We start from the raw sequence: 14,219 nt of genomic DNA on the forward strand, positions 1-14,219 counted from the left end.
TTTTTTTTTTTTTTTTTTTTTTTTTTTTTTTTTTTTTTTTTACACTACATTTTACTGCTTCCAAACTCTTCTTTTACAAATTGATTTCCTTACTGTGTTCACTTTCTGAAGCACTTCACAACTGCACACTATTAAATCTGACTTGAAGAGAACAAACTCTTCTTACTGGTGCAAAGAGAAGAACTGTGGAAATTCAGGACTCTAATCTTAAAAAAAAAAAAAAAAAAAAAAAAAAATAGAAAGAAATGGAAACCAAATCCTTCTTTAAGCCAATATCAAAAATTAATTCAGACTTGGTAAATCTCAACACGATATATTATGTAAACTGAGCGCCTATGTTATTAAATGCTTCTCAGCATGAAAAATGCATAATCCATTTAAGTAACAATTACAGGGTTAACAGCACAATCTGCCTCACTGGCACAGCAGAGATGTGCTCTTCTGTAGATTGGAAGAAGCCATTAGAAGATGAATTTAGCTTTTCAATCAGAGCGTTGCAAGGGATGAATATACTCAGGATAAGGGATAAAGGAAGATACTGTAGCAGAGGCATGAAGGTAAGAGCAGAAACTACTCTGTTCAAGACCACTGACTGCAAAACCTAGAAGAAATTCCTACAGCGTTGCTTTCAAAGACCATCAGTGCTAAGAAAAATGACTCAGAAGACTCTGGATTACAGAAGTAAATCTATAGATTGAAAAGAGAAAGGAGAATGAAAAGCTGCTAAGAGAAATAAAGCCAATTCTGATACAAACAATCACATGGGTATGTGACCAACAGGAATAAAGATAGTAATAGTCTTAAGAACCTTAACTTCATTTATTAAGTTGAAATATAAATGATCAGCAGTCAGAATTTTGATATGGCTTTAATTTTATTTAAATACAGTAAAATAATAATTCATTCAAGAACACGGTAAATTAATTAGTAAATATCTAATTATTGGGCAGTAAAAAAGCAAGGTTTAGGACAAAAATTTAATCTTTTTATATCTAAAATACTGCAGAATTATGCAAGTGTTTTATTTTATCATTCTTTAATATGCTTTGAAAAAATACCAATTATGTTTCCGCAGAAGACTGATCACTGCAGCTTTAACATTACAAATATCTCACAGTACTTTATCTGGTTATACAAAGCTCAGCCCCAGTTTTCAACTTTCCACTGCTTCTCTCCCATACAGACAACACCAAAAGACTCAAATACTATTTTGAAGAAAGCTAGACTTTAAACTTATAACAAATGTTGGTGCAGATGGAAGTGGAACAACACGAAGCATTCATGTTTAGTAATACAGTGGCACAGAGGAACACTGAGCCTTTCTACATTCGTAAGCAAGATAAAACCATATTCCTTTTTACCTTGGGAGTTGACGTTGAAAAAGGGAACCTGAAGTTGAAATCCTCACTACAGAAGCTGCCAGACGTAACTGGTGATGAAGGCAGAAATATTAAATTCTCCGTAGCAAACTGAGATTCAAAGATGGGTTCAACAGCCAGACCAGCTCCGCTGGAGTCCACCTAACAACAGAAGCAATTTAATCAGCCAGGCTATCTGTAACCTTCACACCACGTAAGCCCCAAACATATGCACCTCAGTAACTACCTATTGACTCACTGTTAGCCCTTTTTTTCCCCTCTCTGCTTTTACAATGAAGTTACATTTGCACATCACAGTAAGAAAAATTTTTGCTTCTGGTAATAATCAGTTATAATCAATGCCATTCTACTGATTTGAATTCAGTACAGCAGAGACACTAGTCAACATTAGTTGAGTTTACTATAGATAATTCAGGAAGATAAGATGGTAGCCCAGTAGATTTTTAATTTAATGACCTGAGATTTCACTGTTACAGAGTTTATTAAGTACCAGGCGTCCCTATATAATCTACAACTAGATGTTTACTATCCCAGCAATCCTCCACATTCTCCTTCATTTGTAAATTTGTTCATTTGTAAAATGTGACACCTCCAGATCTGAAAGGATATGAAGACTTATGCATGGAGGAAAAATGAGGTCTCTAGGCTGGACAGAAAGTAAAAGCTGAATTATCAAAATGCCTGGATGTATAATTGCACAGCATTCTTACTGACATGCTGCCTTAGTAAGCATAGGTCTCTAGATATAATCCTTTTTACCACTGAAAAAACAACACACAATACAAATCTTAAGGTTAATCATCTCCTCTTAAAACTCATTAGGTATTTTTGCCTCAGAATGGCTGAAGGAAAGCAGTTACTCAATCTCACTCTTCAAACTGCTAGAGACAACTTTTCAAAGCCAATACCGGAATTATTTATACCTGTACCAAGCTATCCAGTAGGCTCTGAGGCATCTGAAAAGTATTCATCTTTCTTTGTATACAAAGTGTACAGCCTGTATATCTGTAGCAGGCCAAAACTTGTGATGTAGTACAGAAACCAAATTCCAGAAAACAACAGAAGTGACTTTATATCATCACACATTTAGAAAACCCAGTAACGAACACAAAATTCTGCCTAGCAAATAGCAACCCTAAAAGACTGTGCTGATCATAAGATGCTTCACAGTTTTATTAGCTAGAAGACCCCACATACTAGGTCCTGCTTCACCATACCATCCATAAACTACACAGGCCAGTCCTAACTGCAGGAAAAAAAAAAAAGAATCTGCATTTTTCTGCGTCACCCAGCTGTATTCCAAAGCACACCAAATGTATACAGAAAACAGGATCATTATATACCAGCTAAATGACAGGAAAAGTACCCATAAAATTCCCAAATTCTTACAGGCAGAGGTTTGGCAACTCCTATTTTAACTGTTCCTGCTGGGGCTCCTTTCAGTGCTTGTACTGCTTCTTCTAGGCTGCCATTTTCCAAGCTGATATCATTGACAAACATAAGTCGATCTCCAGGAGAAAGTCTGCCATCTTGCTCAGCCACACCACCAGGAACTAATGAGCGAATTAGAATTATAGTTTTTGAAGGGTCAGCAGGATCCTAATGAAGTAAAAAGGAAGAAAGACATTTCATTTTATTTAATCCTTTTTGTCTTGGTAAGACAATTCCTATGCATATATTCTTAATGACTGCCAGCACATCTCTGCTCTAGATTAACCCTCTGCAGAAGTACAGATCTCAGTCCATGCTACCTATACATTCATGCCTCCTCTTACTTACCATTCTTAATTATGAAAGCTATTACTTTTTTCTAGGTGCTGTTTCATCACAGAGTGCAGCCTGCACTGCAACAAGTAATCAAACCTAAAAATGCAAATAATTCCTACTGCAATGACACTGCAGATTTCATCCTCTCTTATACTCAGCTGTCTGTAAATACAGCAATACAGTGCAAACTGGGGAAATGTTCACATATGCTCTTTAGTGGAACAAAGGGCTCATTTCAAAAATCACCTTGTATTTCACTGCACCAGATCTCAATCAGCTAGAAAAGCACTTCTAAAGTGCTTGTGCACGCCTAAAACAAAGCGAAGCTCTCTATCTAAAAAACAAAGCAAAAACCAAACCAAAACAAAAACCCACAAACTTTATTAAAATTCCCATCCTCCAATGCACTTTTTTTTTTTACAAACAAACTAACACTGAGCTCTAATAATGTGAATGTATGATTCTGATATAACAATTATAACAGGTGCAGAAACGTGTGTAATTCTTATAGAACTATATTGACAAGGAAAACCAGTAGCTGTTAAAACTTCACAGAATCACAGAATTGTCGGGGTTGGAAGGGACCTCTAGAGATCATAGAATCCAGTTTTCAGCCCATCTCACTGCCCACTCATCTATCCCACACTTTCTCAGCTTTGACACCAGAATGTTGTAGAACAGTATCCAAAGGCTTGCTGAAGTCAAAGCAGGCAACATCCACTGGTATGCAGATAACATCCACTGCTTCAAACAATTCAGTTGCAGGCACAGAAAAGCCATGAGAAATGTAATACTGTACAAGCTTTACTGATAACAAAGGAAAGAGAAAAGCAAACACCCACAAACTGGGAAGCAACTGCAGTAATTTTCCACGCCAAAATGCCAATTCCAAAAAGGACACACACCATAAAAGCAGCATCCCAAACTGCAGAATTTAGAAACTGCTGAAAGCAAAAGTGAAAGAGAAAGTGAAGGATGGAAGCAAGGGTGGTCTGGAGGGAAGGAAGCTAAGACCACTCCTGACAATTTGGGGCAATTAATGCAGTAAGGAAAATACCATGGCGTAATGAAATGCTTTATAAATTGATATACAAGTAGATATTATGTTTGGACTTGAACACTGATAGATTCATCTACACTTTAAAGACTATCTCTAATGCAATTTGAGATGACATTGCACATCATATTTTTTGAAAAACCAAACAAGAGAAATTTCCATTGTTTTTCTTTTCTGATTCTTACACCCCTCAAGTTCTTCCTGGGGTAAAGAATGTAAACTTTCCCAAAGGCCTGTCGTTGTATAAAACATGATAAATATATGAGCATAAATATAGCCCTGATTAAAGTCAACATTCACTGAAAATTTATTAAAAATATGTGATGGATAAAGCAAAAAATAAACAGAAACCTTACTGCTAATTTAGCTTATTGTTTACACTATTAGATGGAAACAGAACTTTCACTGACAAACTGAAATGAAAGATGAAACCTCATCTCACAGGTGAGAACACAGGATAAATCACAGCTATTATAAATAGACAAAAAATGAAGGTAAGTATGTTTCAGAAAGCCATGGAGTCCTGTATGATATAATAAAACTCAAACATGCAAAATATGTACAACTTAAGGTATATCCAACAACCTTTAAAAAGCACAATGCTTTAAATAACCACATAGGCAATGACAGTTTGTGCCTATACTTCAGAAGAGACTGAAGCAAAAGCATGTTTTGCTTTGTGCTGATACACATTCCAAATACTCAAGCTCAGCTATGGAGTCTCACTGCAGAGCATTAGGAATAACACACTAAACCATAACCTCCATATACTTAGATACTTGACAATTCCTACATATTTCAAATTAAGAAAACTCCCGTTCTTCACATTTACCTGCATGCAAATGCAAAATATTGATGAGGCATAGTTTAAGCTATGTTTAAACTATAGTTTTCTAAGGAGTGCACCATAGGAATAACTTCTACCTACTAGTGATCTCACATTGTGCTTTTCATCAATTACAAGACCCAGCAGAGACCTGTTAGAACATAAAACACCTTGGCAAAAGCCTACCCTGGCCAGAAGAAAAGTTACTTAACTCTGCTGAGAAATTAAAAAATATTCTCAGTGATAATGGAAACAGAGGTGAGACATTTGTTAGAACCTGACCAGATGCAAACAGGAGACAGACATGCAGCTGTTCTGATACAGGGATGTAAGAATCACAGCTTGAGATGACTGGGAATTTTGAAGTCAAACAAAACTAATGAGGACACCTAGGCACATCCTAGATAGACAGCAGCTAAGCGTGGGATTTCAGAATTACAGTCCTATATTTTAGTAAATCCTGCTTTAAGCATTTAAGTCCTTTATTGGATCTTACTCTAAGCAAGGGCACCCTCACTGCAGACGCAAAATTCATGGCAAGATGCCTGAATATTCTAAGACATCATCACAGCTGAAGCACATCAGAGGGTCAACTTTCTCAAGATACTAGTATTTTACTCATTTATTTTTCAGGATAAATCATTACCATTTGAACCTGTAAAATCATAAAGTCATACACTGGTTTGGGTTGGAAGGAACTCTTAAAAACCACCTAGTTCTATTCCCCAGCAGGGACTTTTTCCACTGGCAAAATGGACACTTCAGTTGCCCAAAGACTCATCAAATCTGACTTTTTACACTTGCAATGATGAAGTATCCACAACTTCTTTAGTCAACCTGTTCCAGAGTCATAGCACTCTCATGAAGAATTTCTTCCCTTACAGTCAATCTAGTTCCACCTTCTTTCACACTGAAACAGTAGACACTTTCAGTGTATATCCTGCTAAAAAGTCTCTGTATTGTGGTGAAGCCACAATAAAACTTCACCAGAGACTGTGAAGAAGCCAGGAAGACTTAGCTATGTTGGTGTTCTGTGCATTTCCTACACATGGGGATTAAGACCTTTTTTTCTTAGGGAGCTGCCTGTCCTGCTCTCCTTTATCCCTGAGGGCAGTTCATTTCCCAGGGACTCCTATAAACCGATTTTTTAGACAGGTGGAAATTCACTCCAAAAATTCAAGATCTTCATTTTACTCTTCACCTAGCCCGTATCTCTCAGGATCATGAATTCCACAAGGGCATGATCGCTGCAGCCCAAGCAGTCACCTACCCTCACCTCTTTATTTCATCTGCATCGGTAAGCTTCAGGTCTAGTAGAGCTGCTCCTCTGATGGGGCCATATATCACTTGGCTTAAGAAGCTATCAGAGAGTCTCCTAGACTGCTCAACAGCTGGCTGTACTGCTTTTGCAGCAGATATCAGAGTGACCGAGGTACTATAGCAGGATCAGAGCCTGCGAGCACAATGCCTCCTGCAGCTGATTAACTATGCTTCACCAGCAAACTCCACTTGATCAGGCAGTGTGTAGCAAACTCCAACTATGCAGTCTCCTTGTTTGGATTTGCCCCTAATATTTATTCACAGCTTCTCAACAAGCTCATATCTGTTCTTCAAAGACAACTCTGTGCAGTCAATCCATTTTTAACGCAGAGGGCAAAACCCCCACCTCTCCTTCTTTCCTTGCCTATCTTGAACAATTTATAGCCATTAAAAACAATGCTGCCATTGTGTGACCCACTCCACCAACTTCCAGTGATCACGATTAGATGATAGCTTTCTAACTGCACAGCAGCTTCAAATTCCTCCTGCTCTTCACCTATACTACATGCATTGGTATGGAGGCACTTCATCTGCACTACTGACTGTCTCCTTTTTTTTCCTAACTCATTTGAGTCACTTTACACATTACTCTGCTAATTCCTAATTTCTCAGCAGCCCCTGGCAACTCCCTGTTACTCAAAACTCTCATTATTTTTCAAATTCAAAGCTCTCCTTATAACTTTGGCCAGCTTGTTGGAAAAGTTTTTCCAGACTTAGTCAGATGAACCCCATCATTAGTTGTAATACAATAAAAGAAATAAGCAATGTAGCTAGTAAGATGCTTGCCAGTAGGGACAGCAATTTAGCTTTACTGTATTGATTTCCATTAACATTTACCACTAAAACACTTGTTTACATCATACTGTGAGATGCAAATAATATATTTTGTTTCATACTCAAAGAAAAAGGTATAAAAGTTACCTGGTAGTCCAATATGCTAAATCCAAGTCCCGTGCTTCCTTTCTCCAGCTCAGTATGCTGTACTTCTGCTTCCCACATTGTGAAAGAAGAGTTCTGCATTTCTTCTATACTCTGAGCTGTAGAAGTTTCCAAAGCTGTTTCTTCTGTGTTCGAAGAGCCAGTGAATTCAAGATCTATATGAGCCTGTTAAAATACAGTGAACATCACACAACTGTGAACTTGCTGAAAACATTCACAGAGAAAGAAGATAACTTTTCTCAAAACAATGAGAAAGTGCAAACATTCTGTAGAGTAAGAAAACAAGCCTGATTATGTCTAGTACAGAATTAATACTTTTGAAACAAATTATCGAGCTGCAAATATATGACAGGACTCCCCAGTAAAATTATTTACAAAATGGAATTTCTGTCAAATAAATTCAGAAAATCTTGTTAGTATATACGGGCTCAAATACAAAGAAAATACCTGTTATTAAATGATATGCCTATAAACAGGCTTCAACCAAAACATCGCAGCACTGAGTGAGAACATTTGCAAAAAAAAAAAAAGGACATACACGGAAACACATGTACAGACATACACACATGTATTTACATCTTCCTTTGATTTCATAACAAAGCTCTGCAAAAACCAACTGAATGTTTTGACTTGTCCAGAAGTCAGAATTTCTGCCTTTCCTTCACATCAGTTTTGTTTTTTTGTTATACTGAAAGCTGTTTCTACATGTTTATCACATCAAATTGTGTAGAGCTTTTAACTTAGGAGTGACAGAAGCTTGCCAGCCGTGAAGAGCACATTCATTTCTACTCAACACAACCCAGAACTTGTGCTGAGTTCAAAACCAGATGAAATATAATCAGACTAAAAAAGCCCATCTGTAGAAAGAAATCCAAGTAACCTGGGTAGATAGCTCTGTGTCCTTAATGGCTTCTGCACATGGCCTACCAGTATGTACATCTTCTGGCTGACCAAACATACAGTTTGCTTTTTTCTATTTATTTGGTTCCAAGACGCAAAATATTAAAGAGGTATTTCTAATCTTATAAAAGACCTCCTCATGCTTTTCTTCAAGGAAACAGTCTTTCTCTTAGGATTTTTTTTTTTTTTTTTCTTCTTTTTTTAAATACCTTTTCTGCGAGCTGAACCTCAGATAGACTTAGGCTCTCCAGTACTTCTGTGTGACTGACAGAGGGAGCCACTGGCCGGCAGCACACCATTGTCACCTTAATTGGCAGTTCTTTCAAGATATTGACTACATCCTTGTGGTTTTCTCCAAGCAAAGAGATCTCATTCACCTCAAGAAATGAAGAATGCAGTGTTTAGTAGAAGTATGGTGAACAAACACGAAAAAAAAACAGAAAAACATAAACCAATGACCTAATTATTTTAAAATTATTCATACACATTTTTTACAAAAAGCTCAAATGGACATTTTCAACCCTCAGCGTCTACTCAGTTTGGAGTTCAGAACAAGCCACCAAGACACGTTTTGAGCTGGAGAGGCTTATAAATTGTGGGATGCCATCTTACAAACACCACATACTCTGTCACTTCATAGAACCTGAGTAAAGCATGTAACATACACACATGAAAACAAACAACACTAGCTGACTTGCATGAAAACAGGTATATTAACCACGAAAACATACGGATCATGTTGATTTCTCCCAGTCACGCAACGCAAACTCACATCTTCATTCTAAGAAAATAATTTAGAAAAGGAAACAAACCACTGTTTTACTCTCTTCACTGTAAAGGGATATTTCTAGTAAGCTTAAATGTTTTTGCTAGATATTCTCCTTTCTTGGCCTTTAGTTTAATCTGAAAAAAAATCAGCTGTGAGCCGAGATATGCAACTAAGCACATGTAAAATAAAATGCATAAGAACATGTGAAGTAACTGCTGAAACAACTCTGGGTATGGCTGGTATGAAGTGTAAATATGCTACATTCCCAAACTTGTAACCAGTGAGAAGCAAATAATTTCTCAAAAATCCTACTAAAAGCAGACCAAGAAAAAGTAGAATTTTTTCTTACTTCCAGAAGCTCATCACCACTGAACAGTTTGCCACTTCGTCCAACTGGCCCCTCTGGTAAGATTGATCTAATGAAATGATGTCCCACTGTAGCTTCAAGGCTTATTCCTAGTCCACTGCTTTCACTGAATTTGCTAACCACAGCAACCTAAGAGATTAAAAAAAAAGAAAAGGTTGCTTTGGACAAATTTGCAGCTATATCCATAACTTTCAGATGCCGTTTACATACAGGGAAATCATTACTTCAGAAAAGAGAAACTAGAAATATTGCAATTTTTAATGCAGACTTTTAGACTGCAAGAACATGTACGCTTCTTAGCTTAGGTCTTTCAACAACACTGTTGAAAAACAGTAGCAACAGATTAAAAGAAAGAATCCAAACTTTCCAATACAATAAAAGCACTGAGAGGGCAAAAAAAATCCACAAGATTAAAATTGAAATCTATAGGCCACATTCAGTGAAGTTTATGCAATCACAAGCTACTAGACTACTGTGGTAAGCAAACTATCATTATGCATTCACAGAGTGTAATCCAGGAATCATGACAAATAAAAACCTATTTGGCATAAAATAACTATATTGCCTAATGTGTGGATAAGAAGTGAGCACCACAGACCCATTCTTTAACCTGCCTTTATGTGGTGATTTAGATTCTGAGGCAAAAATTAGAAGAAAAAACCAAAAGAATACAAATTGAAAGAGAGTCCAATTCAATGTGATTCATGAAAAACAGGAAGAGGCTCTGCATACTCAAATTTGCATTTGTATAATAATAGGAAAAACGCTTGGATCAAATGAGAGTCCTGCAGTAAAAACTGCAGCTTTAATCACATACATTACTTCAGCACATGCAAGTGTATGCAACAACAAAGTATCTAATTGTACATATTTTTGCAGAGACTACTTCAAAATTATACGCTGACGTGATTAAGTTCTAAATGCAGATACTGTGTTCCAGCTGTACGTGCAACAAATATCCTAGGCATTATTTATATCATTATACTGAACAATTCATTCACGATGAAGAACCGGCTGGGAGATTTCAAGATCTAGTTTGAATTTTGGCCGATCAAAGAAGCACTGAAATTTACCTCCAATACTGCTTTTTGTCTAATACACATTACCCTCACGAAGGCAGGAAATGTGTGAAACAATAGCCATTGTAACCTAAGATACATGTGATTATTTGTCTTAGTTTCAGCTGGAGCAGAATTGTTTTCTTCAGTGTCTGATACGATGCTATCTTTTGGTTCTAGGAGAAAAACAATGTTGATAACACACCAATGCTTATAATTTGCTAAGCAGCATTGTACAGAGCCAAGGCCATCCTGAGGAAACAGCCAAAAGAGCTGGAAGGGAACAGAACTAGGACTGCTGACTTAATCTGGTCAAAGGGGTATTCTGTACCACATGATTTCATGCAGAAGGAGTTTTGAAGGGAGTGGGAATTCATCTCTCTTCTGCTGCTTTGGGGCTAGCTGGGCATTGGTCAGGGAGTGTGAGCAATTGCTTGCGTATCACTTGTTATATACATTTATATAATTGTTACAATTGTTATCCTTTTCCTTTTCTCTATCTTAGCAAATAGTTTATTTTTCTCAATCCATGAGTTCTACTTTACTTTTTCAGTTATCTCCCACATTATACTGGGAAGGGGGTAGAGGGGTACAAGTAAACAACTGTGTGGTGCTCAGTCACCTGTTAAACCAAAACATTACTTTACTAACATCACCATAGAAAAAAAAAATATATATATATGGAAAATAAAAGCATCTTTACAGATTAAGGGACATGTGTATAATTTTTTTAAAAGGAATACATTATACACATATTAACAAGGACAGTTAATAACAATTACAGTTTACTTACCACTATTTCATAATTTGACCCCATTATCCTCTGCCATTTTGCCTTCATAGCTGCTTCTTCTGTAGCACTCAGCTGGAAATCTATAAGTTATATTTCAGATTACTAAGACAAAAACTAAAATGTTCTGTTTATTTCAATCACTGCTAAGGCAGATAGACAAAGCACCATGCAAGACTGCACAATCAATCCATGATGCCAGCACTCTCCTAAATATCACTAAAATCTTGACATGCTTTGTCTCATCGAGTTTAGGCTTGCCAGAGGGAAAACTTGCAGAACTGTGGCAAATAATTTGCAACATGCACAACTTGCAACATCCCAGCCCCCAAAACTGAATGTAATTTGAAAGATGAAGTTCAACCAAAACATTTGTCTTAAATGGCTGAGAAGAAAGGAAACATTTAAATTAACCCCAGTGTTCAGAAAGACAAGCAGACACAAAGTAAATGAAAGTTACACACATGCCTCAAACATCTGTTCAGTCAGACTTTATGTGGGCTGATCAGACCCATTCAGTGGGATGGCTGAAATATTTACAGATGTGATGCTAAATCCTGTTCCTTTTGGACAGACCCTATGTTTTATACAGAGTAACCAAGGAAGAAGTATAAATAATAAAAAAATAAAATAAAATAAAATCTGTTATTTTCAGAAGTGTAAGCATGACTGTTAAAGATCTTTTAAACATGTAGGCCTTAGAGTGCAGTGAAAGATGTGGCAGCTTTTATTATTATTTTTTTCATCACATTCACTTAGGACCACCCATATGAAAATAAGTAACTAGCTAAGTATTCACTAAAGAGCAACAATGAAATCACTACTGGAATGGAAGGAGGAGAGAAGAATCACCATGCTACCAAAAATACAGTGACAGGCTAAACAGAACAATGCAGCAGCTCTTAAACTGAATGAAAGTTTATCTGCAAGCTGAAAAAACAGGGAAATTATTTTCTCCTGCTTATTTTTTCCTCATTCAAACTGCTTATATTCTACAGCAGGAAATAAGCAAAGGAACAGACAAACAAGAGCCAGTATTTAGATTAAGCAGTACAGCAGATCTAATGGAACTCTACACACTCACGGTCCTCAGCCCATGCTGTGCATACAGTCAAGCAGTCAAACTCTTTAGGGCTGAATGCTCACCGGAAGCAAAGACTAGAATCTTCATTAAAAGATTAAGGTCTGAAGTCACAGTGACTTTCCATAAGAATTTGAAGTGATTAACAGCCTCAGTGTCATAAATCTAAACAGAGCTCAGGAATATTAATAAAAATAAAGCCAGCTGCAAAGGTGCTACGTATGACAGTGCTTCCTCCAAAGCAGAGACCTTGAAGTATCTAAGAAAAGGCCTTAAAAACAAATTCTTCAGCTACCTAGAAAAATGGAAAGCAGAAGTTGTAGGAAGATACACAAAAAATATCTACTAAAAAAATCATATGGGTGGATGTTTTTCAGCTTCTCTCAAAGTTCTGGATATAAGAAAATGTCAGAAAGTACATCACAGCTGTCTCAATCTGAAAAACATATGCCCCCAAGCGAAATGCAGCAAAGTGCCTTAACTGTGAAAAGAAAGTAGCACTACAAAATAAGAACTTCCACAAAAGGTATGGGAAAAAGCTTATCAGTACTTCAGAACTGACTGAATTTAAATGCTATCACTGAACATAGATTGAAATGAATACAAGCTTGGGACTCTGTGAGATGCAAACTTAACAGAAGAGGATAAAGTCTCCAAAAGGCATTTTAGGGAATAAGTGAAAAAGATGAATGAAGAAGTTCAAGTAGAAACGTACAAATAGACTATAACAAGAGATAAATATGTAGCAAAAGCAGAATGTTTCAGATGACAATTTTTGATAAATGTGATTGTTTTCAGACATATGTAGTAGCAGTTGTCAAAGCATTTGACTTATGGCACTCAAGAGCACACAAGCAGTACACATTTTCGTGTGTAGTTAATTTCTAGATGTACACACTCAGTTTCATAGCATGCATGCCAAAAAGACACACAAAACACTGGGTCTTAATATAAATATGGTCAAGTGCATTTTTACAGAACAAAATACCAAACACTGGGAACCTGTTTCTTGCTCTTTTATGTCCTCTCTGATGTTTACTGCACTGCCACTGCACGGCTGCGATGGAGATCCCTGTTCTGTTTCACTGTTATCTGGAAAAAGAAGAGAAGGAATTTTGAGCTATTTTATGCATTCATCACTTTCATGGATATGCCCAGGGTAGTGACTCCGGACCAGAGAATCCACTGTCTGCAAATAGAACATGGCATGAAGGGCCCAGAAGGAACACTGTATTTTAAAGATATTTTATCTTTTGTTCATCTTTTGCCTTCTCTTTGTGTCCCTTTCTACCACCCCTACCACCTTATGTTGTTTTTTGTTCGTTTCTCTCCTTTCTCTCATGAAACACAGGAAGCTGATACTGAAAAATTAAAATGGTATAGACTTGAGGAATGTAATACTTCACAGCTGACAATGTTCTCACTTTTAAAAAATCTCTCCTGCTATAGAATTCTGTTAGGTATGCTGCTGTCTGTCAGCTGTCTAGAACAACTTCTGGACTGGAGAAACAGCACTTTCTAAGCATTTCCTCTCTAATTTCTGCTAAAGGTAGGAATGAGCAGATGCCATACAGAGAATACATTAATAGATCTTTCAAAACCTTATGCAAGTTGTGTGTTATGCTTCAGATTATGAGTTGTAGTATATGTCTACTGATATCATCCCACAACGTAAGTAGCTGAAAAGAATTCATTTATCATCCAGCCTCCATGTAGATACTCTATTCAAACACATGGACTTTCATGATCTGGCACCTGTACTTCAAGATAGGCACAGTGTAAGATTAAGCTTCACAAATTACATCTCATCATGAGCAAAAATAGTATTTGCCATGCCTCCTGAACTTTGTACACAAACATAATTAATGACCTATCAGATTACTAATAACTTTTAAGCCACTCCTGTCATAACTAAGATTCTTACACAGACATGGAAGAGCAAAAGGAAACAAGACTCATTTTTCCC

At 36.8% G+C, this 14,219-nt stretch overlaps 1 protein-coding gene across 7 annotated transcripts in view; it reads right to left on the reverse strand.

Annotated features, from left to right (window-relative positions):
* MPDZ (multiple PDZ domain crumbs cell polarity complex component) overlaps positions 1 to 14,219 on the reverse strand; it is a 102,814-nt gene that overhangs the window by 53,030 nt on the left and 35,565 nt on the right. For all 7 annotated transcript variants that reach the window (XM_042826935.1, XM_042826931.1, XM_042826934.1 and 4 more), the window contains exons 12-18: positions 13,256 to 13,345; positions 11,176 to 11,255; positions 9,307 to 9,453; positions 8,398 to 8,565; positions 7,271 to 7,453; positions 2,769 to 2,978; positions 1,362 to 1,520 (exon numbers count right to left, since the gene is read on the reverse strand). In XM_042826935.1, the coding sequence (XP_042682869.1) occupies positions 1,362 to 1,520; positions 2,769 to 2,978; positions 7,271 to 7,453; positions 8,398 to 8,565; positions 9,307 to 9,453; positions 11,176 to 11,255; positions 13,256 to 13,345 (1,037 nt within the window). The remainder of the gene's footprint in view (positions 1 to 1,361; positions 1,521 to 2,768; positions 2,979 to 7,270; positions 7,454 to 8,397; positions 8,566 to 9,306; positions 9,454 to 11,175; positions 11,256 to 13,255; positions 13,346 to 14,219) is intronic.

Source organism: Centrocercus urophasianus, unplaced genomic scaffold (genome assembly GCF_019232065.1).
Source record: "Centrocercus urophasianus isolate 14NV4802_14NV808 unplaced genomic scaffold, USGS_Curo_1.0 seq_27, whole genome shotgun sequence".
Lineage (NCBI taxonomy): Eukaryota > Metazoa > Chordata > Aves > Galliformes > Phasianidae > Centrocercus > Centrocercus urophasianus.